This window comes from Stylophora pistillata, chromosome 9 (genome assembly GCF_964205215.1).
Source record: "Stylophora pistillata chromosome 9, jaStyPist1.2, whole genome shotgun sequence".
Classification (NCBI taxonomy): domain Eukaryota; kingdom Metazoa; phylum Cnidaria; class Anthozoa; order Scleractinia; family Pocilloporidae; genus Stylophora; species Stylophora pistillata.
This window is the reverse complement of record NC_142527.1, coordinates 22470386-22497873: the sequence shown is the minus strand read 5'-3', so window position 1 is coordinate 22497873 and position 27488 is coordinate 22470386. Positions and strand designations below refer to the sequence as shown.

General features: G+C 39.5%; 2 protein-coding genes across 2 annotated transcripts in view; both read left to right on the top strand.

The window, feature by feature from the left end:
- Window positions 1–446: 446 nt before the first annotated feature.
- On the top strand, window positions 447–8010 carry LOC148723835 (uncharacterized). Its single transcript, XM_088732656.1, has 3 exons — window positions 447–1365; window positions 2125–2754; window positions 4898–8010. The coding sequence occupies exons 2-3, from the start codon at window positions 2160–2162 to the stop codon at window positions 6742–6744; spliced, it is 2442 nt and encodes an 813-aa protein (XP_088588782.1). The 5' UTR covers window positions 447–1365; window positions 2125–2159; the 3' UTR covers window positions 6745–8010.
- Window positions 8011–18780: 10770 nt separating this feature from the next.
- LOC111337328 (uncharacterized) overlaps window positions 18781–27488 on the top strand; it is a 31950-nt gene continuing 23242 nt past the window's right edge. The window contains exon 1 of the mRNA XM_022943608.2: window positions 18781–19313. The gene's annotated coding sequence lies outside the window, so the exon portion shown is untranslated. The remainder of the gene's footprint in view (window positions 19314–27488) is intronic.

Genomic DNA, 27488 nt, shown 5'->3' with positions numbered 1-27488 from the left:
ATTTGTTTATTCTAACAAAGGAAAATAAACAACATTAGCATTAACTAATTAAATTATCACAATTTTGATTCAATCAGAAAGGGTATATGTACAAAAGGCCTATATTTTGTTTTTCTTGTCATCCGTTCGTTTGAGTTCTACAACCAATACTTAACAATGAAGGAAAGGCAGCTCAACCACGAGAGCAAGAGGATTGGCCAAGAGGTTAATTACTTTTTACCTCCTCGGGACTTGGAAGAGAGAACAATGTTTGCAGTCTACCCTTTCGTCCAGTATTTAGTACGAACTGCCGGTGACGCCAAGAAGAAGCGTCGTACAAAAGCCTGAGACCTGAAGCTAAACACAGCCGTTGGAAAAAAATTGTAAACTTCATTGAAGACACCTGGATCCACAATAGAGCAGCCCCTTCCCCACCCCACCCCCTCCCCCCTCCCTCCCCCCCCCCCCAAGTGCTGGAGCGTCTTCATGCAGTCGGCACGAGCAAACAATAAAATGAATGTCGGATAAGGCCCTGAACAAAAGTGCTGCCTGTCGATGCGGCTTGCCATTTTACATGCTTGTCTCCCTTTTATACAGCGAAGCCCACCTGGTATCCTTGCAAGATTCGTCTTGTCTCCGAGTGCAAGCTAAAGCGGTTACAGAGATCAAATTATCGTCAACTGCAGTGCTGAATTTTCCACTCACGTGAAGCATTTAACAAAAAGTAGACTTAGCTGAAACAATTAACGAAAGGATGCGCAAACATCAACAGACCCGCAATCGAATGAACTGAGCACTTCTACGATATGTTGTGATCAAGTTAAGTGAATAAGAAAACAAAAGATTGCTATTCAAGTAAGTTCTATGATTTCTCAAAATATGACGTTTTAATAATATCAACATAAGGTTTGTAATGCTAATTAAATTTCCCTCTCCGCTTCTCTTATAAACAGCAGGCCTCCCCGTTAATCTTATCGATCTTTGACAAATTCATTGAGAAGGGAAATCGCTTATCAGTTGGATATGACTGACAGTTACTCAATTGAATAGCCTACGTGGAGAAACGGGGGCAGGGTGCCACAAAGGCTACACAAAAGCTATAAATTAAAATGACGCAGCATTCTTGCTTGCCTAAACAGTTCTGCATCTATTTGTAAGCATCAAATTTCCTCTTCTTTCGATTTGAAGGCGTTTATGTTTGTGCGCGGAATATTTCACGTCTAAAGGGTTTTTAGATCTGCTGTTCATACAAGAAAACATCAGGAATAATAAACCCGCTGTAACCACGCTGTTGATTGAAGATCGGTCATGTAAACCATTCTTTTTTGATAGTTTTTCCGCTTTGAAACCCGCAGTGCTGGGGAAGGAAAGAGGAGTTTTGTACCGGTAAGCTTCCCATATTCTTTAATACTGGTCTGATTTTCTGAACTGAATTCGTGTCAAGTTTAAAATTGCAAAATCCAATGTGTAAGTTAAGAAAGGACGGATTAGGCCATATTTCACGCTCACTCGACCCTTTAGAGTTCTCGCGAGTTCTAAGTGCGACAAACTTCAAAGAGTTTTACCGTGTCAATGTTGTTCTTGAAGAATGTTCGACCCTAAAAACTAAAGCTATGTAAGCTCGTGAAGCAGACTCGAATTTTTCCTAATCGATATTTGTTTCGCAGCGAGCGTAGCGAGCAAGCAGTAACATAATCAGGATTTATGAAGAGTAAAGGGAGTTCGAATTCCTCACTTTTTACCAGAATGCACTGCATTTGACCAGAGTGCACTGCGTCACGTTGGTTGTGTTTAGTATGTACTCAGTCGTATTGTGAATCTACTTTCCTAACTAAAGGAAAGTTAACTAAACACAAGTATTCTCTGGAAAATCTACTATCTTGATCACTGAATGAAGGAGAGTTCAATTACAGCTATGAAACGAGTAACTTCATCAATAAATAACTCTACTTTGCGTAAGTAGCCGGAGAGCAAAAGGCAGTCGACCGATAAGAGGTGTTGATAGACCTGGGCGACTCATGCCATTCGCTGGCGCTTTTAATCTTCTTTCCTCCAAGTTGAGCTTTACATTTATACCAAATGTGCTTCTGTAAGGAGCTACCATTGTACATATCTTAACGTTAATTAGAGCTATCTAACCTATAGGTGCCAAGTAAACTTGTGACCTCTAAGGCAAAAAAATGAGCATGGCTTCGTCGCCCGTGAAAGACACAGAACATCGACGGTGGTTGGTGGTTGGCATTGTCCTCAACAGAGTTCTCATGCCCTATCTCAGAAATAAGATTCACCACGAAATGACACCATTTTACCACAAACTGGTGGCAAAATATGGATTAGACAAGCAAACCTATTCAACTCACCAGAAAAGCATTTTACCAAGCACGCTGAAGCTGAACTATGAAAGTATCAACAATAACTTCTTCCTCCATGGAAAACCCAAACGCTTTGACTATTTTGTAAAAGAAGAAGTGTCATTGGCTAAGTTGTTCATGAAACCTTTCATGGCACATTTCACTGCATTTGACACTTCTTTTGATGCCTCAGCGGCTCTGGCTGTTCTTTGCTGTGCTCCGCCATTTAGCTCTGCAGCACTGTCAGCTGAACGTGTGAGATCTGAGGTACGAAATGAATGGGCCCATTGCGACTATGCGTCATGGACAGAAGTAAAATACGATAAATGTTTCGATAACATGGAGACCTTGGTTGAAGACCTGGGATTTGCCCCAGCAGTAAAAACAGAGCTCCTGGGTGAACTACAGTTGTGGAGGAAGCATGGTGAGATGTCATTAAACATATCTGAAAAAAATTTCTTTCCCTTCCCTGCAAGTCAAAGAGATCTTACCAAAATCGTTTCTCAGGGCCGATAGATTATGCTGGCTATCGAAAAGATATGATTGCAACTTCAACATAGAAATCTATGTACCAAATTGAATACATAAATTCCAACAAATTCGACAAATCTGCATTTACTGTGAACCAATGCAAGTATGACTACCTCATGTGAAACCCAGAACTATGAAACTAAGTGAGACTTTCTTACCACTGCTTATTTTTTCGGCGTCGACAAAACCCGGGCGCGATAACGCACTGGATAACGGACCGTATTACGGACCGTATCACGGATGGATCATGGATCGGATAACGGATCGGATCACGGATCGGATCACGGATAGGATTACGGATCGGATCACGGATCGGATCACGGCTCGGATCAGCCTTACGGTTTTAGGCGGTAAAATTCAAGGACAAGAAGCGCCCTGCAGAGTCTCAGGAGACTTTCGGCAAAGACAAATTTTGCTGGTAACTATCGAACAGTGACAGCCTTTGGGTTCGATTCTTCAGAACGGCAATTGTAATTTCAAATCTTTTTTTTTAACTTGAAACCGGCTTAAGCACGCCGTAGTAAAAATAAATGATTGCGCGCTGATCGAGTGCGAGCAGCGAAGATTGCCTAAACCACGGGCCTCTATCCGTTTTGGTGAGATTCTTTCGCCGTTCTGTGTCGAATTTCTTTACTTCTTCTGATGCTAACCAGGCTTCTTTTTTTACTGTCACCGATGGACTCTTCTCCTTTTCACCTTCTCCATTCACTTTCTAGTTTTAAAGGCAGACAGATAGCAAAGATGTTCACGTGCAACCGAAATCAGGAGATGTTTTCGCAATGAAAAATTCAAGGACCAGGATGTTTTATTAAATAAAACCGTACGGAAGTCATTTATGTAGACATGTTATAATTGCCTCTTCACATTTTGGCGGGCTAAAGAACTCAGTTCGAAAATACGTTTTTGCGAATAACTCGCACCATTCAAAATGTCACCTAAGGTTTTCTTCGAAACTACAGTTGAAATAACAATGTTAAGTTTGACGGACATGAAGAAAAAAAGTTTTAAAAAAAGGCCCTCGAAGGCCTACCGTATCTTTAACATATTTTAATGTTTTCATTTTAACCATAATACAAGCCGCGATCCGATCCATGATCCGATCCGGATTTTGTCGACGCCGTGATTTTTTCTTGCCTTACCCTGAAAGCATATATAGACTTACAAGTTCAAGACAGAGGCGATAAGATGTCACATCTTTGACAGCTTGATCCTCGAACATTCCAGAATCCACTTCCCAAGCTCTGCGGAACTCAACTACTGATTTCCGTTCACTGTAATCGCTTTGAGGGGCTTAACCTCTTCCAGTTAAGATCAGTTCTTTTTGAAGTCGAAAAATGGCTACACACGCCCGCTGTCCACTCATTTTCTCCAACTGCGAGTCAGGCAAAACACAGGCAGGCAACAGAATGGGTTTGAGGCCTCGTGACGTGAAAAGGTTATCGATCTCTAATTATAATTGGCAACATTCGATTTCAGTTTGATATAATTGATCGAGGAAAATTTCTCATTAAGCCTACAATTTGCAACCTTTGATCACTTGCTCTCAGTTTTTTTGTGTTGCCTCGAGTGATTTGGTAACCTTGGAAGGAAGGATGATTTTGCACGCTGGTGGGAGGAGGCCAAGGGTTGCGGGAGCAATTTTGTCGCTAATGAAGGAAATCTAAGCGTTTTAAATTACAGAGAACGTTAGAGGTCAATATCGTTAGCGGCCTCAAACTCATAAGATTGTTTTACTGTGGTCAATTTTGGCTTACATTACCAGCAGAATGAATTGCCATCATAAAGTGAGTCAGTGCACAGAAAACCAGGACCGTCAGGGTAAATAACTCTAGTCCTAAAATCCAGGTTTAAGTACCAGAATTTGAATCAACCCTCTTCTCCATTAGAGGATTATTAACATTTTTGCATTTTAATGGTCTCCTTGGTCAGTTTAGTCCAATGGTAAATGACGTTAGACTTTACCTCACCTTTGAAAATTACAGGTCTATTACTAATTATAAGTTCACTCATTTCTTGCTTGTCCTTTATTTACGTAGGAGTAGAATTCTGTGTTGGTAAGCCACTTGATGACACTGTCTTCAATCTCATACGCGAAGGAGTTGACGCCCTCTCTGAAACATTGCCCGAGCTGAAAAAAATGTCACGCAAAATGTCGATAGTCAAAACGCCGGCGATGCAAAACAGTTGGGAAACACTGCTTTCAAGTGATTTTAGTGTTTCCACGACAGAAAGGAAATCAATGATATTTGATGCGCCAGATCGAAACAAGTGGTTTACAGGAAGACAAAAAGAGTTAGAATCGCTTGAAACATGCCTCGCTTTAGAAAACAGCGACGACAACTTTAGGATGGCGGCCATTTGTGGTCTTGGCGGATGTGGTAAAACGACCTTAGCAGCTCAGTTCGCCCGGAAGCGTAAACCACAATACGATGGAGGTGTATTTTGGTTCTCCATGGAAGATGAAAAGAAGTTTGACAGTTGTATAAGTGACCTAGCGTTACGTTTAGGACTGAAGGAAAACTCATCAGCTTTGACACTGACACAAATTCTTGAGTTTATATCTCAGCGAGAAAAGCGGTGGCTAATGGTTCTTGACAACGTCGACCAACCACTTCTTTCTAAAAAGATGCGTAAAGTTTTGATAGGTATATGGAAGAGGCAGTCGAACGGCCACATGTTGATAACTACAAGGCGTGAAAGGAAAGAAATTTGTCAGTGTGTCAATCTTGAGCCAAATTGTTGTGTAGAAATCTCCCCTTTCTCTGTGGAGGAAGCAAAAGAGTTTCTTTTGAGTCGCTTTAGCAGTGAAAATGTGGCAGGCCGGGAGGATACACTGAATGAGCTGGTTCTTGAGCTTGGCTGTCTTCCCCTTGCTTTGGAGCAGGCTTGTGCACATATGACATCTCTTCAGTGTCCTGTACATAAATATCTGGAACAATACAAAGTCGAAAGGCTACAGCTGTTGAGCGAGCATCAGGCAAATCCATCGAGAGAGTATGACTCCCTGAGTCGTCTTTCAGTTCACACTACATGGTTATTGAACTTTGACCACGTGAAGAGCGCAAAATATGGAGAAATTGCAACCACGTTCATACATGCAGCTGCTTTCCTTGCTCCAGATGAAATTAATGAAACACTTATCAATACAGAGCTGCTTTCTCCTGACGCTGCAAATGAAAAGGAAAGGGAGCTTCCTCTAACGAATAACCATATAGTGGAACTTTTGACCAAGTTTTCACTTTTCCAGAGGAATTCTGTTGGATGCATGAGAGTACATCGCCTGGTGCAGCAGGTTATTCGTGGTACAATGACATCAGAGGAAATCATAGTTAAGGCAATGTGCACAACATTTCAGTTGCTAAAGTCGACCGCTTTATCGGCTGGTGAATCAGCTGCAGATATGTCCATTTTCTCCATTATTCGTCACTGGTTGACATTGAAGCTACATATGGAGCAGCATGTTGGAGCTAAACCGAATGGCTTTCATGCCGAAGAATTACGCAGATTAATTAACAGTGGTGCTGAAGAAATAGTGTTCGCAGTCACTCATACCCTAGAGGGGTCAAAGCAAACCATAGAAAATCACCGTAGATTGTCCGCGTTGCTCGATGGTGATTTCGATAGGTGGCTTGGAGGACGAGAGCTGGAGGCTGAAAAGAGAAAAACACGGTACGGGCCGAAAAACTCCACACGTGTGCACTCAGAAAGGCTATTCGGGCGGCCTTCAAGATGGCTTTCAGGACAGCCTTCAAGACGTCCCTCGAGATCGCCTCTGGGATCACCCTCTGGAATGGCCCCTAGGATCGCTGCTACCAGGATTGCCATTGTGATCGCCCTTGGGATCGCCTTCAGTATCATTGTAAAACTTCTCCTACCCTCTTGACGGGTTTGAAATTCCTCTGTGGTAGTCCTCGTCCTCGTCGTAGTGGTCACCATTTGTAATGCTTATTGAAGCAGGGTCGCGCGTGTCCCACAAGGCCTTATTCAATTTGGTGGGATATTATTAGAATGTTTTCTCCACAAAACTGCCACAAAAAGTAACAAAAGTTTAGTCGAATATGCCGAACTTGCAACAAATTCTGATTTTCCTCACTGGCAATGCAAACCATTCGATTTAGATAACTTACGAGACAACGGACTTAAAGCTGTATTGTGCCTTTTAAAAATAGATGTCCATCTCCATTTGTTACAAATATCTGATGAACTTGTTAATCATAACAGAATAACTATCGATAGAATTAAGGCTCTGTGTGTTCTTTTGAAACGGTTTGCTTATCTTCTTCCCACGCCTTCGATTTGCAAGATCTGTACCATAGTTTGTCATGATAACAAAAGGATTGGTGGGACTTTTTAGCCAGTTTGTAGACCTGGTAAGTTCCAGAGAACTTTCCAAAAAATACACATTGGAATTTATACCCTTAAGTTCCAATCAGGGGTTTCCCATAATGGTGATGAATTTATTGCTGACGTCCTCTAAAGCTTCATTAATTTGAAGGAAGTTGCAAGTCATTAATAGTTTCACAAGACCTTAACAAAGAATGGTAGAAGCTTGTTACTACGTTGTAAGAGCCCTTAAAATTCCGATCCAGAAGTTCTAAATTCTCTTTGCATTGGTCTTGCATCGTTATCCAGATTGACCCTGAGTTCTTCCGAAGAAGTTCTGTTACATCCATTTAGAACAATCTCTGTATTAAACAAAACGTTATTCTCGATCGAAAGCTGTACAACTTCGGTTCATTTCATTCAGTCGAGAGTATCTCTAAGAAGGAAAATTTACTCAAACAAAGATATGATTAAAACGTAACTGACCATTTCGGCGCTACATTACTCCCAGTTAATAATTGTATTTTACTCCGATAATAATGACAAGGACAAAAAAACTGTAAGTAACATCTCCTGCATCTTTGTAATTCTCAAAATTGTCACGTCGAGCAAACTTCAACCATGAGGTGGGATAATTTCCACTTTCGTGTAGTTTTACTAGTATCAACAGTCGCGAATTTACTAGATTCACCCACGTAAAAGAAAAAAGCGACTTTTCCACACATCGCCCATACATTTCGTCGATTTCATTTCATCGCGCTTTAAAAGCGGGAATCTTTAAACGTAAAAGTTTTTTAATATATATCGGCAGCCCCTGCAAATATCGTCGTAATTACAACGATAACTTCCGGTGACTCGTATGGTAATGCGTTACTTCCAATTTCCTCCAAATTTGGTGTGTATGACGTTGAAATATTAACGATGTTCTCGTTAATAAGTTTTTGTTCAGATTTTAATTAGCTAACCGGAAACACAGCTAAGCTTTCTCTAAGCGCTTGCTGGAGGTCGTCCACGAACTTAAGCCGTACTGTGAACGACTTTACTACAAAGCGAAGATTAGATTTTGGCACGCACAGAAAGCAGAAAGTTACGTAGGCGAAAGCGCCAGTTGCTCGACATACCTGCGTGGCCCGTGCGACGAAATAACTCCACGGGATTGGCAAAGTTTCAGTCACAGCAAATTATTAAAAAAATCTAGAAAGATTTAAGCTCAAATCCAGTTTAAGGTTTAAAGCGACATATCAATGACTGCAACCATCGTGTTGTATACAAACCTCGCAAACTTTAAAACACGTTCTCTAGTGATACCTGCGAAAGTATTCAGTATAATTTCCGGTAAGATTTTCGCGGACAATCTGATCGATTTCTCTTACATTATGTGCTGAGACTGAAACTTTTCACCTCAAGCAAATCTTTATCGCACGGCCCAAGCAAACATAGCGAGCAACTGAGCTATTAGTATATGTCCGTGTTAAAACACATGAAAGGACTCTAAAGTACACTTCACTCTGATTGGACAGAAAAAAACAAAGAATTTCTCGCACCAATCAGATGGCAGAACGACTGCGACCGTTTGGAACTAGTCTTGTAAGACAATGTCCCCAGGGGCTCTTCATGCCCTAACTTGAAATCGACCCACAGCCCCTGGGTCTCGGAGGATGTAATACAACTCGTTCGCGTCTGAAGCTGCTACAGTAATTGGCGATGTTTATCATGCTTTGTTCGCGTTGAGATCTTTATAGAATTTGTTGAAAGAAAAAGAATGTTTTTTTTTTTTACTAAAGATCGTTTACATTTCTACATGTATAACTTCTAATAAGTTGTATTGGATTGAGGACCAACTCGCCGACGTCTCTGCTTGATTTTATACGTCGGTGAGTTGGCGTTGGCGAGTTGAACCGTCGGCGACTTGACCGTATTTCAATCCATCAGTGAAGCATCATATGCAAAATGTCTAAGTAGCTAGGCTCCAGTCTTTCTTGGACTTGCTTGGAATGCCTGACACAAAATAGGTAGTTAGCAGCTAGCCAGTTACATACCTTGATTAAGTTTTTTATATATCCGTATATTTTCTTCATAATGGGTTGACTAGCACGTATGGTTCGTCAGTTCCCTTCTAGTCTTCCCCACTGCCTTGTTATGTAACCTAATTTGTTATTATTGTGTGTTCTTTTGTTTTATTTTTCCCATGTAATTGCAGTGAAATGGAATAAATTAAATTAAATTAAATTAAATTAAAATTAAATTAAATGTACCGATAGGCACGTAGTCTGAAATGCTAGTCATATTATGTGCTCATTTCAGGATAGTAAGCACACACATTCCTTTATTATTGCGTGCTGCTTTGGAAGTATTTATATATGAAGTGACATGTTTTTTTTTTTTTGGTTTTTGTTTGTTTGTTGTGGTTTTTTTTTAAGTCAGTATGACTCCACGGTAATTTCATTTTGCATCAGAATAGAATATTCCGTGTCAATTTGTAAAAACATGACCCAGATTGAACACTGCAATGTAAGAGTATGGAATATCTTACATCAACCAGAAATAAAGTGTTTGACTTTATTATTCACCTCTCAAAAACTTTCACAAGCATATTTTACAAACTTATACCAGTGGAATCATGACGAGTCACTTCAACGTTTCATCGGAAGGACAGCCATAACATCCTTTAGATGTTGAACAAACAAAAGTAGATTTGATGCTTCAGCTGTGGCATTTTGAAACAGGAAACTTTTGTTCACCACAACAATGCAGCACAAAGCAAGCTGACTCCATTAGCGAAAATGTGCTTAAGACATGCACTCCTAAGTGGGTTTATTTTTGCGCATAATATGAAAAACTTAGCAAGGTTTTGTGCATGCATTGGCCATGTACTGTGTCTTCCTAACTACATTTTATTCAATGATGTATTCACCTATTGATTAAACTTTTAAAGAATACATTATCTGATTGGTTAAATTAAGCCTTTTCCAAGTCAATGTTTTGGTGGGCTTTAAAGTTCCACAACTATTGTTTTCCAACTTAATAATAAATATAGCACTCAATGTTGATTTTGATAAAATTAGGTCAATGAAAGATTCAACTTACATGAAAGCAGGGAGACAGAAACAAAGAAAATATTTATTGAATGTGAAATAGCATCACCATAGTCAAAATTCTAAACAAAACAGCTTGCATTGTTGTCTTTTTGTCTTATGATTTTGCTGCTTTTCATTTGTCACAACTGGCACAGTGAATAAAGAATTATATGAATTTGGTATTGGGAAATCAAAAAGGAAACCAATTTCCATTTGTGGAATTTCTGAATGAGAATTAAGGAAATGATCAACAACTGAAAAAGCTCTTCATTGTTTATAACTTGGATATATCAACAAAGTTGAAGTGGTAAATTGGCCACCGTAACGATTACAAAAGCTGACGTTTCGAGCGTTAGCCCTTTGTCATTCGCTCCAACGAAGGGCTAACGCTCGAAACGTCAGCTTTTGTAATCGTTACGGTGGCCAATTTACCATTTCAACTTTGTTGATATATCCAAATTATTTCGTTTCTCCCACCGACGCAGCCCCAAACAGTTTCTCTAGAAACTTTCAGCCTTTCTTCATTGTTTACTCTGTAACTCTAAAGATTTAATTGTCAATTCTCTCCTTCTGCTGCTGCACATCTCTGTATAAATTACTTACAAGAATTTCGTGTTAGAGATGAAAATAACAACCTCTACCTGATTTGTTTGAGTATTCTCACCACCTACTTACAAGATAATGTATGGATATTGCAAGGAAAAGTCACATTAATTGTTTATTTCATATATATATAGGAGTTACAGGGTTAGAGTACTCTTTAGTACAATTTTATTGTTTTTTTTTTGCCTTCATTTTGCTTGCCAATTTTTTTGGGGGTTTTCTTTTAACTTCTCAACAGATTCTTGATATAATTTCATTCATTAATACAACTGATCTTGTTTTCACTGGTTTTCCATTTTTCTTCCTGGGACTTTGTTTGGCTCCTGGAATTTTCAGATAAGTTTGTGGAGAACTAACAAAGTGATGACAAAACAGATGAAAGATTTACTACCCTTTTGCCTATTAGACCCGATTCACAGAGTTGCTTTCATTGGTAAATTTAAAGCTTCAACATTTAACTTTTGATGCATCGTCCTTGGGATCGAGGTAGCCATGCGTTTATTTGCTGTGTTTTGGAGGTGAAATATAGATAGGATGATTGAAGAGACGTCAAAAGCAGTTGCTTTCCTAAGACAGAGAATACAAGCACGCACCTCAATTTAATTTAAATTTTATGAAAAAATCTTTCACTTATATGTGTGCACAGCTGTGGAATGGTTCACCTACAAGTGTGAAACTGGCCGATAATATCAACCTTTTTAAGAAGCTTTTGAGAACATTGAAACTTTGGCTGCTTCTCCATTTTATACTTGTATTTAAGTGACTCTGAATTTCATTGTACAAACTTAGTTTTTAATCTTAGTTTTAAATTATTTAAGCTATTGCTTCACCATTTTATACCTGTATTTAAGTGACTTTGAATTTTATTGTACAAACTTAATGTTAATTTGTATATGTGAACGATCCTTCGCAGTAAAGCACTATTTGAGCAATAGTGAAAATCAGACCTGAAAAAAATTTCAGGCCTGTACGGGATTCGAACCACTGACCTCTGCGATACTAGTGCAGCGCTCTACCAATTGAGCTAACAAGCCAACTGGGAGCAGGCCATCAAATTAATTCGACATAAACCCGTAGATGATAAATCAAACAACAACAAACTTATGTATGAACTGCGGTTATGAGACGTATATGTGAACGATCCTTCGCAGCAAAGCACTATTTGAGCAATAGTGAAAATCAGACCGGAAAAAAATTTCAGGCCTGTACGGGATTCGAACCACTGACCTCTGCGATACTAGTGCAGCGCTCTACCAATTGAGCTAACAAGCCAACTGGGAGCAGGCCATCAAATTAATTCGACATAAACCCGTAGATGATAAATCAAACAACAACAAACTTATGTATGAACTGCGGTTATGAGACGTATATGTGAACGATCCTTCGCAGTAAAGCACTATTTGAGCAATAGTGAAAATCAGACCTGAAAAAAATTTCAGGCCTGTACGGGATTCGAACCACTGACCTCTGCGATACTAGTGCAGCGCTCTACCAATTGAGCTAACAAGCCAACTGGTAGCAGGCCATCAAATTAATTCGACATAAACCCGTAGATGATAAATCAACCAACAACAAACTTATGTATGAACTGCGGTTATGAGACGTATATGTGAACGATCCTTCGCAGTAAAGCCGTACAGGCCTGAAATTTTTTTCAGGTCTGATTTTCACTATTGCTCAAATAGTGCTTTACTGCGAAGGATTGTTCACATATACGTCTCATAACCGCAGTTCATACATAAGTTTGTTGTTGTTTGATTTATCATCTACGGGTTTATGTCGAATTAATTTGATAGCCTGCTCCCAGTTGGCGTGTTAGCTCAATTGGTAGAGCGCTGCACTAGTATCGCAGAGGTCAGTGGTTCGAATCCCGTACAGGCCTGAAATTTTTTTCAGGTCTGATTTTCACTATTGCTCAAATAGTGCTTTACTGCGAAGGATCGTTCACATATACGTCTCATAACCGCAGTTCATACATAAGTTTGTTGTTAATGTTAATTGTTAGTTATTTCAAATTCTAATCAATTAGGTCTTGACAGTATGTATTAGGTTTTTTAGATTCTTAATCTTAGAGACACGTACGTATTTTGAACGAGCTCTATGAGCTCCTTGACGTTACGTGGGTAAATAAAGTATTGATTGATTGATTGAAGCTGCTGGAGAAAGAAACTGCAACTGCAAGTGATCTGTACTAAATAATTGAGGTGATGTGTTGATAAGGTATTAAATTGGCTTTACTGAACCCTTGAAATTCAAACCTTGTCGTCGGAGCGCATTGACCAACATGATGTATATTGTAGCTCAAACACCGATATGCTAGCTCTTCCACGGCCCCATTCTGAATAGAAATGGCGAGAAAACTCTAGATCGTTCGCTTTTGTAATTGACATATCAAGGTTTCTAAAACCTTTTCAATATTTCCCATAAATGCAATCTAACAATTACTCAGTACGACAATTTTTTGCAATTTTCCAAGAAACAGTTACGATTCTTCTGCACAGTGAAGTTTCCTAGGGCGATATGATTTAACAATTAGATAACAATTATCATAAATTAGCATAAAATCAACAAAAATACCATAATTTAGATGCAAGCCTGCAAATAACAGTCGGTCATCGGACAAATGTCCGGTAAATTTTAGCATTTGACTGGCAAACGCTTGGCCTGGTCGGACATGATGACCGTGCATGCCTGTATTCCAAATATCCGGGAAATATGGAAAAAAATATGTTATTATTCAATTCACAATATTACGCAAAAATGCGGCGTTGTGTTTCATTTCCACTGTCTGTTGCATCTACGCAATCAAAATCTTTACGCAATCGGGGATGCACGGAAGCAAAACATTATTTAGTTCTTATTAACCGAGCGGGAGGTCTGTATGGGAGAATCTTGACCGAGGTCACCAGTATGGACCGAACGCAGCGAGGTCTGTACCAGCCACCGAGATCAAGATTCTCCCATACAGACCGACGTAGCTCGGTTAATAAAATGTTTATTATATGGCTGTCTTATATGCCAATTTTTTATACTTCAACATTGCCAGAAGGAAATTTAACTTAGTCATCGAAAGGTGAAAGGGCTGCGAGTCTCCCCACTCATTGAACGTCACGTGATAACTTCATCGTTTTCGACGCATTGTAAGCTAATCTGTACTCAAGCAAAAAATGGACGCTTTGCGCCGAAATGTTTCGCCTGTTTCCAAAATTAAGGATATAGACACAATGAAGTTATCAAGTTCCTACTCTCTGTGGTAGAAGTAGTTTCTGATGGTAATAGGACTGATTGGAGTCCAATTCAGTCCGCAATCATACGAGTGATTACAACATCGCGGGAGTCCGATTTGTCAATCTTGTTATATCAGATTTCTCATTTGTTCTATCCGATTTGTCAATCTTGTTCTATCAGATTAACAGGTGGTGCAGAGAACACGCTGTTTAACTACGTCAGCTGGGAGTCATTTCAAGGTATTGTGGTGTGTCCAAGCAATGGAGACACGTCCTTCCTCAATGGAAGAGTTCAGGCTGAGGGTGGTGAACTCATTTCACTAAACATGTCTGTCCATTCGTAGGCTGTTTTCACCCTACTACAAACAGGTGAGTTGAACACCACCTTACTGACGTTCTAGCAGTGTAATGAACACCAAAAAACACTGGTCTCTTCAGCCACATCACAAATTAAGCCCCTAATTGATAGAGTCAAGGAGGTGATAGGCTTATACTTTTTCCTTTCAATCCCTTCTGTTCTCACAAATAGGTCAAGCATTTTAAAAATTCTTATCAGCTTATTCGTCCAGACACAACGCAATCGAAATATGTTAATTGTTTTGATTACAGTGTTCAAAACAGGGTGGCAGCCGTACTCGATTCACTTCTTCTGGAATGCAGGGAGTGGTTGACCATGGCGCACTGTTTCACAGGACTCCAGAGAGTTCCACAGAGCAGAAGAAATTTCCTTCTGTCCTAAAATACTGGGTGATAGGGTAAGTTCACAAACCCGACAAAATTCGCGACCTGTTGGGGTTTTATAAACATACGTTCTGATGTAACCATTGACATTTCAACACGCCTTGCTTTTGAGCATAGACGCAATGTTTGGTAATAAAGTTCTCCAGGTTACAAAGAACCCAAGGAATTGTTTGTCATAACTGTGGTCGGTCCGTCATAGATGCAGGTCTTTATCAGTGTTGGTTCTTGTGTGATTATGTGATCTGCCAACTGGCTAGTCAATATTGATTGATGGATCGATACATTGATTGATTTGTTTGAGAAAAAGCATTGCCCTCTTGTGATATATTAGCATCTCCTTTTGATACTTTTTGGCTGTTAGATAACAAGAACGACTCTCTGCTCTTTAGGCGCCTATTTTCAGGGGAACATCGAAAGGAGTTGTATGTATGTGTGCCACCATCAGTCTGTACCCCGAAGTGCTGTGGAGCTGGCCTTCAAATTAGGCTTCGGTGTATGACCTGAAAGATGTGCTTCAGATTTAGTACCTAATGGAAATATCCGGCTTCGTAAGACGTTGTTGATCGTCGCGTTTAAGAGTGACACAACAAAGTTGTAAGCTGTTTGAGTCTGTTTGAGTCTGTAAGTCACAAGAAGAAAGTGGATTGCTGGCAAATTGTTAAAAGAAACAAAAAAAAATCATAAATTGATGTTAAATGTTATGTTTATTGGCGAGAAACTGTTTATGTTAACCGTTCGAAAAGTTATTGCAGTGTTGTGTTTTTTGTAGTTGTTGTTTGTTGTTTTTGTTTTTTTGAATGTTGTTCTGTTGTAGAGGTTGCTTGTAGTACTGATATATTAATGTTTGAAAATGAGACAAAGGAAATCTTTGCCTAGGAATATGTCTCTTTAGAAAGATCGATCGGTTTTGAAATGTAGACAAGACCGAAATATGACTTCTAAGTGATTGTCCTGAGCTATAGGTATTCAAAATTTAGTCTATCCTTCGCCATGGCATTCTTTTTTTTTTTTTGGCATAAAGTAATACATACCCCCACAAGTCAAAAGGTTTGCCAGAAAAGAACACAGCCACAAAATGACTGCGCATGTTTGGTAACTAGTTTTTTTTCATTTCGCGGGATAAGCCTTAGCCAAAACAGAAAGGGTTGCCGTTTTCAGTAGAGTTTCTGTCGAACTTCCTTCATCACATATCTCACTTAACAAGAAAGGATTTTTTTGGAACAGTTGTGAATACAGTGAAATCGAGGAAGCACAGAAGCACATGGCTACGAAGTTCGTAGTACCTGTTAATTTCCTTCGCGTTTCTTATCATCGCCTCCTCTATAGACAAACCCACAGGAGAAAATGTTGGTTTTTTCGGCGGAAAACACATGTCAGCTTATGTTTGCAGACTAAGAATCGTAGCCGCGAAGGCTCAAATGGCTTGCGTAGCGGAGCATGCGCACCCATTTTGCCACTGTTTTCCAGGAAGGTAACAGCATGTGAGTCTGCGCAGTGTAATGATCGTGTGTAACTTTCGGCCTAGTTGTAATAGAGAGGCTGAAGGTTCTGGAAACGAGAAAAGTTTGAACAGATGTTGAAGGAGTGTCCTGAAGATTAGCAGTATATTTGAAGGAAAAGGAAATAGTGAAATACAATATGCATCCCCATCAATATTTATATTTCTTATAAAAAATTTTTAAAAACCAAGATTAAGAACATTATTTAATAAAACACTTTTACGAGTTGAAAATGCGCAGTTGTTGTAGCAAGATGTTTGCTGGAAATATTTTCCTGCAAGAAAATGTGGGGCCGTAGTGACGTGACTCTGAACGGAGACTGGGATAGACGAAAGAAATAGCCCACTGTTCCTGTGTGCGCATTCCTTACCCGGTTTCCGGTCGTTTCGTACCCAGTCTTTTCATATCCAAATGCAGTCGATTCGTACTTAAGGTTAAGTCGATTCTTGCCGTAGAGGAAACCTCCACCGTTGAAACTAATCGTCGTTAAATCAACCAATAATAATATTTAAAGTAAAAATGGTTTAGAATGAAGAATTGAGCGTGAGAAAAAATCGAAACTGATTTTAGCCTGTGTACAGCCGCCCCATCCCCTCAAAAAAATCGGGAAAGGGGCGTCTGTGATTTACCATTGCTAATCGTGTTTGGGCACCACGTGATTTTTCACGGAATAAGCGGAAATTGATCTCATTGGCTGTTACTCGTAGATCATTATATCATGTGAACCACGGGTTTCGATTGGCTATCAATTTCGCGGGGAATTGAGTTCTGAAATGTGAAGCCTTGTCTCAAAGTACACATTGTTCTCACAATAACATGTGCGCTAATTAGCGGTGAGTTTGTGTGTTCTTTGTGGGAAAAACATCGTTCAGAATTCAGATAAAAATCTTGTTGATGGACGGAAGAGCTCTAGTTTTAACGTCCGGGAGGAGTTGCAGTCGCTGGAGTGTGAAGTGTCTATAGATTCCGCTTACATTTGTAAAAATTACCTGTCGACTTTAAAGAAACGAAGGGCTCTTTTGACGAATCATTGTGTAGTGAACTCTATGATTCGAAAAGTTATCAGCTCGAAATATTATTCTTCCGTTTTCCTGTCACCCGTTAAAGCGAATCCTACTCCTTGTTCAAGCATTACGGACGATTGCCAAGAACAAGCTACAAAGCGTGTCGCACTAGAGGATCTGCGAACTTCGAAACAATCACCTGAGACATTACCGCTTTCTTCGGCACCATGTAAAGAAAAACGCAATGCTGGTTTGTTCCCTGACCTGGTTCCTCCTTTATCGCCGATTGCTTCTCGCAGAGTCGAAGAGAAGAAGACATGCATTCAAGTGACTGTTGAATGGCCAAGCCAATCGAAAGTAAACACTTGTTTTACTACTACCTTGTGGACGCGAGAACAGCTCATCGGCGATGATTGGGGCTGCATAAAAGATTAATGATTTCCCGTATCCAGTGGGAAGACTTGCATACACGTCTTTTCCTTCAAAAAGGGCTTGAAGACATTTTCTTGCTCGGTATAGAGTGAAGCAATTTTAAAAACGTCACAAACACTCTCAATTGCTCGATGAAAAGTAGTAACATTGACCGCTATTTTGAAAATCGGAATGAGTTGAGACGAACCACGAAAATTTTGGTCAGCGGAAAGCAGATTTTTGATCTATGCAAAGTTATTCCCAGACACGATTAGCAACGGTAAATCACAGACGCCCCCCTTCCCGATTTTATGAGGGGCCTGGGCGGCTGTACACAGGCTAAACTGGTATAGGCTATTTGAACGCGCCGCAATGCATGATCGTGTGACGCCCTACGGATGCCACAGAATTCATCATACGATCCAAAATGACGTCTTCTTGGAGTTAAAACATCAATATTTCTTGTGACTGTTTCCAGTTTTTATACATTTTGAATCTTAATTCCTAATTTTTCTAACGAATCCTCATCAGTTTAACTGCAACTTGTTCCATCAATGGAGGCTTGCTGTGAGGTTTCTAGCCGGTCACAATTTTTTTTTAACATATGCAGCCTTGCAGAGGTAGCTGTCCGCTGAGTACTCACCAGATAAAATCGCACTTTATAAAATGGCACTCTACTTACTCCACTTTCCCAATGGACTCTTGATAACTGGAGCACTCACTAACTGGATTTTCGCCGTGTTAACTCGACTCAAAGTCATGATATTCCCTCTTTTCCGCGATAATGTTCCCGCTATTTTACCCTTGATAGCCTATAACCCTTGATATTCGCCCCAACTACCATTTTGCTTTACTTCATATTTGTTTTATTATGTCTTCCTTTTGCCCTTCATCATTTCACACTACGTTTTAGTGCAGTTAAGTTTTCCTTGGGTACATTTAGCAGCAGAGCATTCTGTACACCATCCCTTAAGCTCTGCTGGTACAATCCATCTCTCATAATTTTCTGTACTACCTGCCTTTGCTATACTATGATTAAAATGATACAAAATACCATAAATATACAGTGAACACAATTTTTCATGTTTTTTTTTTCAGGGTTCAATTTACCGGGAGTCGGTAGAACGTTCGTTTTCAGGGAAGAGATTATACCATCCAGTTACAAAAATTAGGAATAACAACGAACTACTTCTCTCTAAAGAGCAGACGGCCTCCACGTTAATCTTGTTGAACTTTGATTAATTCAGTGAGAAGAGAAAATGCTAACCAGGGCATAACATTGGATATGATTGACAACTATTCAATCAAGTGATGCGTAAGATTTTCCTTGTCTTTCGATTTGAAGGTGTTCGTGTTTATTGCGGAATATTTCGCGTCTAGTGCATTCCGTTTGATCTGCCGTTCATACAACAAAATATCAGGAATAATAAGCCCGCTGTAATCAAGCTATTTGTCGAGCATCGGACAAGTCGTACATCCTATTTGATAGTTTTGCCGCTTTGAAACTGTGATGGTTATTGAAACCGGAGGTTGCAGTGCCAGGAAATGAAACAAGAGTTTTGTACCGGTAAGCTCCTCACGTTCTTTAAGATGGGTCTTAACCGATTTCACGTCAAGTTTTAAACTACAGCATCCCGGCCCGCGTGTAAGCCGTCACTGAGCTAGCTAGGACGAGTCAACATGTATTTTATGCTAACTCGACCGTCTAGAGTTCTCGTGACTTCCAAATACGACAAACCTCAGAGTTTTACGGTGCGTATGCTGTTCTCGAATGAAGAAAGTTACACCCTAAAAACTAAAGCTGGTAAGCTCGTACTAAGCAGACTCGAATTTTTTTAATCGATATTCCCATTCTCGGAAGAGGGTTTTGAGAAGCTTTTTCAAATTTTATGCTTCATTTCCTCGTCTTTCGATTTGAGGGCGTTCTCGTTAGTGCGCGGAATATTTTATGCCTAGGGGGCTCTTAGATCTGCCGTTCATACAACAAAACATCAGGAATAATAAGTTCCCTCTAACCGCGCCGTTGGTCGAGGATCTGTCAAGTCATATATTCTATTTGATAGTTTTGTCGCTTTAAAACCGTGAGTTGTTGAAACTGAAAGTTGCAGTGTTGGGAAAATGCAACAGGAATTTTGTACTGTTAAGCTTCTCACATGTTTAGTGCATCACCGAGTAAGTTTAGTTTTCATTTAATAAAAGTTTGCCATTATAAAAGACTGTATGGTAGAGTAGCATGACGACACAGTCGACCGTTTGGAGGCTTGCGACTTCTAATTTCGACAAACTTCAAAGAGTTTCACCGTGTGAATGTTGTTCTCGAGGAAAGTTTCACCCAAACAACTAAAGCTATGTAAGCTCGTGCTAAGCAGACTCGAATTTTTTAATCGATCCTCCCATTTCAGGGAAGACGGTTTTGAGAAGCTTTTTCAAATTTACGCCTCATTTCACGCAACAGCTCATCGAAGTGGAATGAAAAGAATGTATCCTTAAAGTAAAGTGAACGCATGGCATTATGGAACTTAGGAACTTGAGGAGAGTTGGGAAAGAGTGAAGAGGAGACTTTGGGAGGGGTAAACAGAAGTGAGGAATTCGAGACGTGTATAAGTGCGAGTGTGGTCTTCAGGTTTCAAATTTTTCAAAATTATGAAATGAAAAAGATTTGAGATGAATGAATTTGAATTCCTTATTTATATTAGGAGGCAGCGTGGCCGAGTGGTCAGCGTGTCGGACTCGCAATCCGTCGCTACCGGGTTCGAGTCCCGCCCTGACCAGTGGATTTGTTTCACGGTGGCTCCGAGTTCAAATCCTCGGCCATTCTTGCAAATAGCCAACTGGTTTGCCTCCGGCCAGTTGGGATTCTCAACAATGTTATGTTCAATTTGAATTATTTGTTTAAAGCCCACAATGTAAACTACTGGGTTACCAGTAATTGTGTTAGCTATTAAAGTTAATATTGCGCCCTTTCTATACAATATTTAAAGGCGACATCTAAATTTGAATGGGGGAGAAACTGAGTGTAAATTGGTAAAGTTGCCAAAAAGCGGTGCTTGTTCGATGGTTTGGATATATAAAAAATGTGGACGATATAATAACTTGAATAACTTGAAATAAATCAAACGAAAACAAAACAGGAAATGAATAGGAAAGGCCGAAGCTTTTAAGTGAAATGATGTTGAGGTTTGGAAGTATATAAGAGCCTAGAGTAAAAAGTTTGATATTGGAAATTTTAAAATTGTGGATTTGAAAAAATCTGGCAGTTTTTAAGTATGGATTAACTCGATTTTTCAAGCGTTGAAAGAATGGTACAGACGACGAAAGAGAGAGTTTTAATTTAGCGAATATAACCATAAGGCTAGTTCAGTTAAAACCTCATACGACACAGACCGCCGATATGTTTTAAAAATATAAAACCAATAAACCAATTTCTGCAAGGGGAAGAAACTTTGAATAACAATAACTCAATCAAACCATCGAGACCAAATATGCTCAAGTTATGAACTGCCATTGTACTTATCTTTTTGTTAATTAAAGCTACCTTCCCTGTAGGTGCTAAGGAAACTTGTGACTTTTAAGAAAATAAGTGAGATGGACAATCATCTCTGACTGGAGAGGAATATAAGCCATGTAGTAAAGCGGGACCATCTTTTTGCGATTTCCGCCGATCGCTGAAACCGATAATAATGTACTCGGCTGTTTAGAGTATCCATGTTTTTTGTGTATTGTTCTTGAAGAAAATCGCAATATACAAATTGAAACTTAACAAGCTTAGACTAAGAATAGTTAAATTAAGTACCTTTAACTAATTTTTCAATTTTTGTGAATTTGTTTTGAAAAACATCACGTTTTAAGTTTCATCGCCCATAGCAACGAAATCCTTAAGGAATGAAAACAATTTTAAAAATGAAAATTCCATCTAAGAGTGTAGGAAAGAAAACGAAGTGGACGCGTGGACACTTGGAAATAAGGAATCGTAGGAGCATGGAGGGATGATACCAAGGTGATAAGCTTTGAAAGCGATAGCCTTTTGAAGGGTGAAAGTAAATTAGTAATAAGTGTGTATAGCCTTGGCGTTTTGAAGTGAGAAGACTCAAAATTTTAGAGGGTTCTAGTAACTGAATTTTGGAAGTGGAGAGCTGAGTTTCCCCAGTGCTTTGGCACAATCAACGCTTCATTCCAAACCATCAAATGTCTATCACCCTATTACTGTAACTTGAAACAAAAAGAAAGTGAGAGGACTAAAATTGGAAATAAAAATAAAATAGAAAGGTGCACGAGAAATGTACTTCCTAATCTGTAGAAGAAAGAGGGATAATACAATTACTGGTATTTGAAAGATCGGGCGCATTTCATTCAATCAAAATTCTGGGTTGGATTTCCAAAATTTTGGCGTGTCGACGGAATAGTATTTTCTAATTTCTGGTTCTGTACCCATGCGGGCGAAATTCCCGCCATGCTCTTAGCTTTTGATCTACGCCATTCACCAGGCGATATGCCGGAAGACAATGATGAAACTAATTTTCTTTAAAGAGCTGCAAGTTGCATTCTGCGAAAGAATGTAACATGCACTCGGGATTACATCCCAAATATCCCTTCTGAGATATTTGCACCACCAATGCAAGCAACATTTCTGTATTACAAGAGAAACTTGTGAAATTCTGTCACAAGCAATGCAAAAATTTATAAGATACAGAACACTGTTTGCCATAATTTTTTATGGCAGTTACAGAAACAGAAACCCGCTTTCCATAAAAAATTATGGGTGTTACAGAAACATGTTTTGCACAATAATGGTCTTGAATCAGCGTGTTAAAAATTTTTCTGTGTAGGTTAAATGTATATGTCAGTAAGAGAAAGGGCAAGGTATAAAATATCAGGTAACTTTGATAGACAGCATTTAGTAGCAATTATGGGTAGTATGGATAGTTATGTAGTAGATAATAGTCCAATTGTAAATCTAAATGATCCGAAGTATAAAAAACAATTTGAAGATATTAATGTTTAGATATAATATCATGAATACGTATATATGCACGATCCTTCGCAGTAAAGCACTATTTGAGCAATAGTGAGAATCAGACCTGAAAAAAATTTCAGGCCTGTACGGGATTCGAACCACTGACCTCTGCGATACTAGTGCAGCGCTCTACCAATTGAGCTAACAAGCCAACTGGGAGCAGGCCATCAAATTAATTCGACATAAACCCGTAGATGATAAATCTAACAACAACAAACATATGAAACATATATATGAACTGCGGTTATGAAACGTATATATGCACGATCCTTCGCAGTAAAGCACTATTTGAGCAATAGTGAAAATCAGACCTGAAAAAAATTAGTGCTAAACGACCTTTGAACAACTGGACCCTGTATATTATATGAATGTTAATTTTTCCTTAAAAGCTTATGGGATCGTGGTCTATATCGTACCAGTTTTTACAGAACTTGATGATGATGAATCTTTGTTTTCTTCACTTATTACCGAACCTTTGTAAAAAGCAAATAAAGCTATCGAGCCTTTCAAGCCTATATTATATGATATTATATTATTATATGAACGATATTATATGAGCTTCATATATTCATTGTATCTCATTTATCACTTTCACGGGTTTATTACGAATCAACTTAACGGCCTGCTCCCAGTTGGCTTGTTAGCTCAATTGGTAGAGCGCTGCACTAGTATCGCAGAGGTCCGTGGTTCGAGTCCCGTACAGGCCTAATTTTTTTCAGGTCTGATTTTCGCTATTGCATAATTAACAACTATTCACAGAAGTAGAGGTGGTTAGTGGTGGATATTTACCGAGCCGCGAAGCGGCGAGGTAAATATTCACCGCTAACCACCGACACTGAGGTGAATAGTTGTTTTAGTATATACTAAAACAGTGAGATAATATACTCCACCAAAAACTGATTTTAATTCATAAATTCCAGCAACGATTCCAACATTTTCCCGCGCGTAACGATCCAACGCGGCTCGGATCGCGGTAAGTGATTTTTTGTTGTAAAACCTGCAGTTTCGTTTTTTCGCTGACAGATAAAATTTCTGAAGACATTTGTTTAGCTCTGGTGGCGACATTTCTTCAAATGGTGTTGCAAACTCTTTCTGTATTTGAAACCATTCTGTGAAAAATACCATTTAACTTTGATTTTCAAGTGAACAAGTGAGGTTACGCAAGATTAATTTGCATTTGTAAACAAAACCTTTTTCATTGGTTTTTATCGATAAACTCCCGGTTACCATTATCTTTAAACACGGCCAAACCAAATTTAGTCGCTTTCTGTGTTTTCAGGGACTGCTTCGTCGTTATTTGAGTGATTTATTCGCTTGTCACGGATGCAAACCGGCACGCCATTTTTTCCCGAGTTGCTCGGAGGTAAATAGCAAAGGATATTCGGAGTTTGAGTAGCCAATCAGAGCGCGCCTTCAACGCTATCCACTGTTTTAGTATACTAAATAGCGCTATCTACTGCGAGGATCGTGCATCATACGTATCTAATACCGCAGTTCAAAATATATGAACTTCATATATTCATTGTAGCTCAAAAGATGATGAATTACTAATGTCAACTGGTCTTGCTGGTAATAGTAGTGAAAATGGTCGAGTTGTCATAGACAGATTTCTCTTATGGGTGCCAAAAATTGAATTAATGAGTAAATACGTAAGAGAGTTTCAGAAACCGAGCAAGTGGACTTATCCAAGAGAGATGTACCAGGTCTCACCTCCTCGTAGAAATAGTGGTTCTTATCAAATTTCAGCTAGTGTTGAGAATGCAAAAGCTGTCTTTGTCTATTTACAGAGAAATAAGACTCTTAATATTGCAGAAAATCCCTATAAATTTGATACTTTCAAACTAAATGCCACTAATAATAATAGCTCTCTAAGTACTTGCCGATTAGAATATGGGAACGGTGTGTTCTATCCAGAATTAGAGTTTGATAGTGAAAGTAAAGTAAGAATTTTTACCGAACTCATGAATTATTCTTGGCCAAAAAATGACTATTTAACAATTGGTTCATGCTTTAGCGTGCACTATCGAGTTATGGAGCACGCGGGAAGTTTGGAGAGCACGAAAGAAGCGCAAGAGTTGCCCGAGGCGATAGCCGAGGGCAACTCTAGCTTCTTGAGTGCTCTCCAAACTTCCCACGTGCTCCATAACTCGATAGTGCACAGGTGAAAGCATGAACCAATTGTTTTAGAACATAGCCGGTGGAATTGTGCATCAAATGCGACGCGAAAAACGGACAACAATATCAGTTGAAGCGAATCGTGACGGCGCTGATGCCGAGTCTCCTTTTCCTTTGTTTTTCTCTTTTTCTGCCTCATTTAAGAACTCTAGCCCATGGGAAAAGGTCGAAACATTGTCTTCGTTTTCGGACTAGCAGGCCGAGTTTCTGTTTGTATCCATTATTGTCGCGAAATGTCTTATTTTTCCCCGCACTAGCAATGGCCGCTCGCGCGAAAAAAAAATTTCTGGCGAAGTCGGATTTGCTGACGCTATCAGCGTGCACTATCGGGATTTTGAGCACGCTTACGTATAATGAATTTGATTGCGCGACTCTGCTAGCTATGTTCTAAAATAGTATTAGGCTATGACACAGACAGTTGTTGGTATGTCGATTGCAATGACGGCGTAAGTATCGAAACAGGTGATAGTCTCGGTGATTTAACCGACGAATTAAAAGGAGCATACATTACTGAATGGTGTGGCTCTGGACCTAAGTCGTATAGTTATATGACATCCAATGAAAAAATCGTTTGCAAAGTAAAAGGATTTTCTCTTAATGTTGAAAATTCCGAATACTTAAACAAAGATACTATGAGACAGATCATAAACGGAACGAAAAAGAGAATCACACTTGTACATGAAAATAAGATAACACGCAAAGACAAAAAAATCGTTAACACTTACCTGGAAAAAGATTTTAGATTATGCTATGAAAAAAGAACCAAGAAAAAATATGATGACAGGATTGATCATCCTCCTGAACCGCCTCCCGGTTAGCTCAATGGATAGAGCGCTGGACTGTTGTGCGGGAAGTCGAGGGTTCGAGCCCCGGCCGGACCAACGAGATTACTGTGTGATGGATGTCCTCCCCTGGGGTGGGATGGGTGGGATATAGGGCGCACTTAATTTGGAGCCTCGCTCTGTTGTGCGACCCTCACCACACTCTGGTGAAAGTGATTAAACAAAGATCATCATTTCCATATGGTTTCAAACATAAAAAAGTAAAACTAAAAAATGTTTCTGTAACAGCCATAAAAAAATTATGGCAAACAGTGTTCCGTATCTTGTAAATTTTAATTGGGAAAATTTTTTAACGGGATTTAGATGCAAAAAATCTTTTTTTAAAAATTTCACTGAGCTGATTGATTAATTTACAAAAGTGAGCTGGACTGTCATACATAAACTACTAGCACTGTAAAGCAGCATTGGTGCCATTTGTCGGTCTTAAAAACATGGTGGGATTACAGGATTTATATATTTGCCTTTTGTTGTGTCTGATTCTAAAAATTTCCCTTAGAAAATCCCGCCAAAAAATCCCAACTCGAAAATCCTAACTCGAAAATCCAACTCGAAAATCCAACTCGAAATCCAACTCGAAATCCTAACTCGATACATAGGCAACATCTTATTTGATAGTTTTGCCGCTTCGAAACCGTGAGTTGTTGAAACGGGAAGTTGCAGGGCTGGGAAGTAAAACAAGAGTTTTACATCGGTTAGCTCCTCATATTCTTTATGACGGGACTCTGATTTTCCTATTTTAAGTCAAGTTTTAATTCCAGCGTGTAAGCCGTCAAGTTAGGGCATTTTAGGACGTATTTCATCCTCACTCGACCGTCTAGAGTTCTCGCGACTTCTGAGTACGACAAACTTAAAGCAGTTGTCGTGTGAATGTTGTTCTTGAAGAAAGTTTTACCCCAAAAAAACAAAGCTATGTAAGCCCTTCCTAAGCAAGATCGAATTTTTTTAATCGATATTCCCACTTTTGGAAGACGGTTTTGAGAACCCTTTTCAAATTTAAGCCTCATTTCAAGTAACAGCTCATAGACTGTATCTTGAAATAAAGAGAGGTGATGACATGGCGAATTTTAGCCCGGGGGGGGGGGGGCAGAATGAAATATTGTTCATATTACATGACAAATATCAAACTGGGCCGAAATATAAGCTCGGGCGCCAAATATGAAAATGCGCGCATAGAATCACTGATATATCAAAATGGAGCCAAGGACACGTGAAATTGGGTGCAATACTTTGATTCACGGGTTTTCATGTATCCGAGCCAAGTCGTCCCAAACAGCTTCCTACTGCTTAATCTTGTCTGCAATGCAGTCACTGTTGTTGTATTCCATTTTAGCTTCAACATTAGCAAAGCATCGAATAAGATTCCTAATTTTATCGCCCTTATTCCATTGAAATCTTTTCTCCGTTGCAGCCGTATTGCTTCCTAGAACACACCCTTACTACGAGTGCTTCGTTGCCTTTTCAGCCCGCGCTGGTATTTCATTCGCAAAATATTTCAGTTCGTTTGCCTAGGTTGAAGACCAAATCTCCGTTTCAGAAAGCAGGCTAGGATTTTCAGCCCGGGCCAAAACCTTCTCCGTGTAATCGCGACTTACTTTTCTAGACGATTTCTTGCGGAACCCAGGCTGAAATCTTAGCCCGGGTAACGGGGCTGAAGGTTGCCATGTAATACCCCCCCCCCCCTAGGTAAAGTGGACGCGTGGAATTATGGAAC

What these genes read in the sequence shown, in the direction of transcription:
- LOC148723835 (XM_088732656.1), top strand. Translation starts at nt 2,160, where the DNA reads ATGAGCATGGCTTCGTCGCCCGTGAAAGACACAGAACATCGACGGTGG. An exon ending in ACAGTTGTGGAGGAAGCATG is followed by an intron (nt 2,755 to 4,897) that starts GTGAGATGTCAT and finishes TTATTTACGTAG; the next exon opens with GAGTAGAATTCTGTGTTGGT.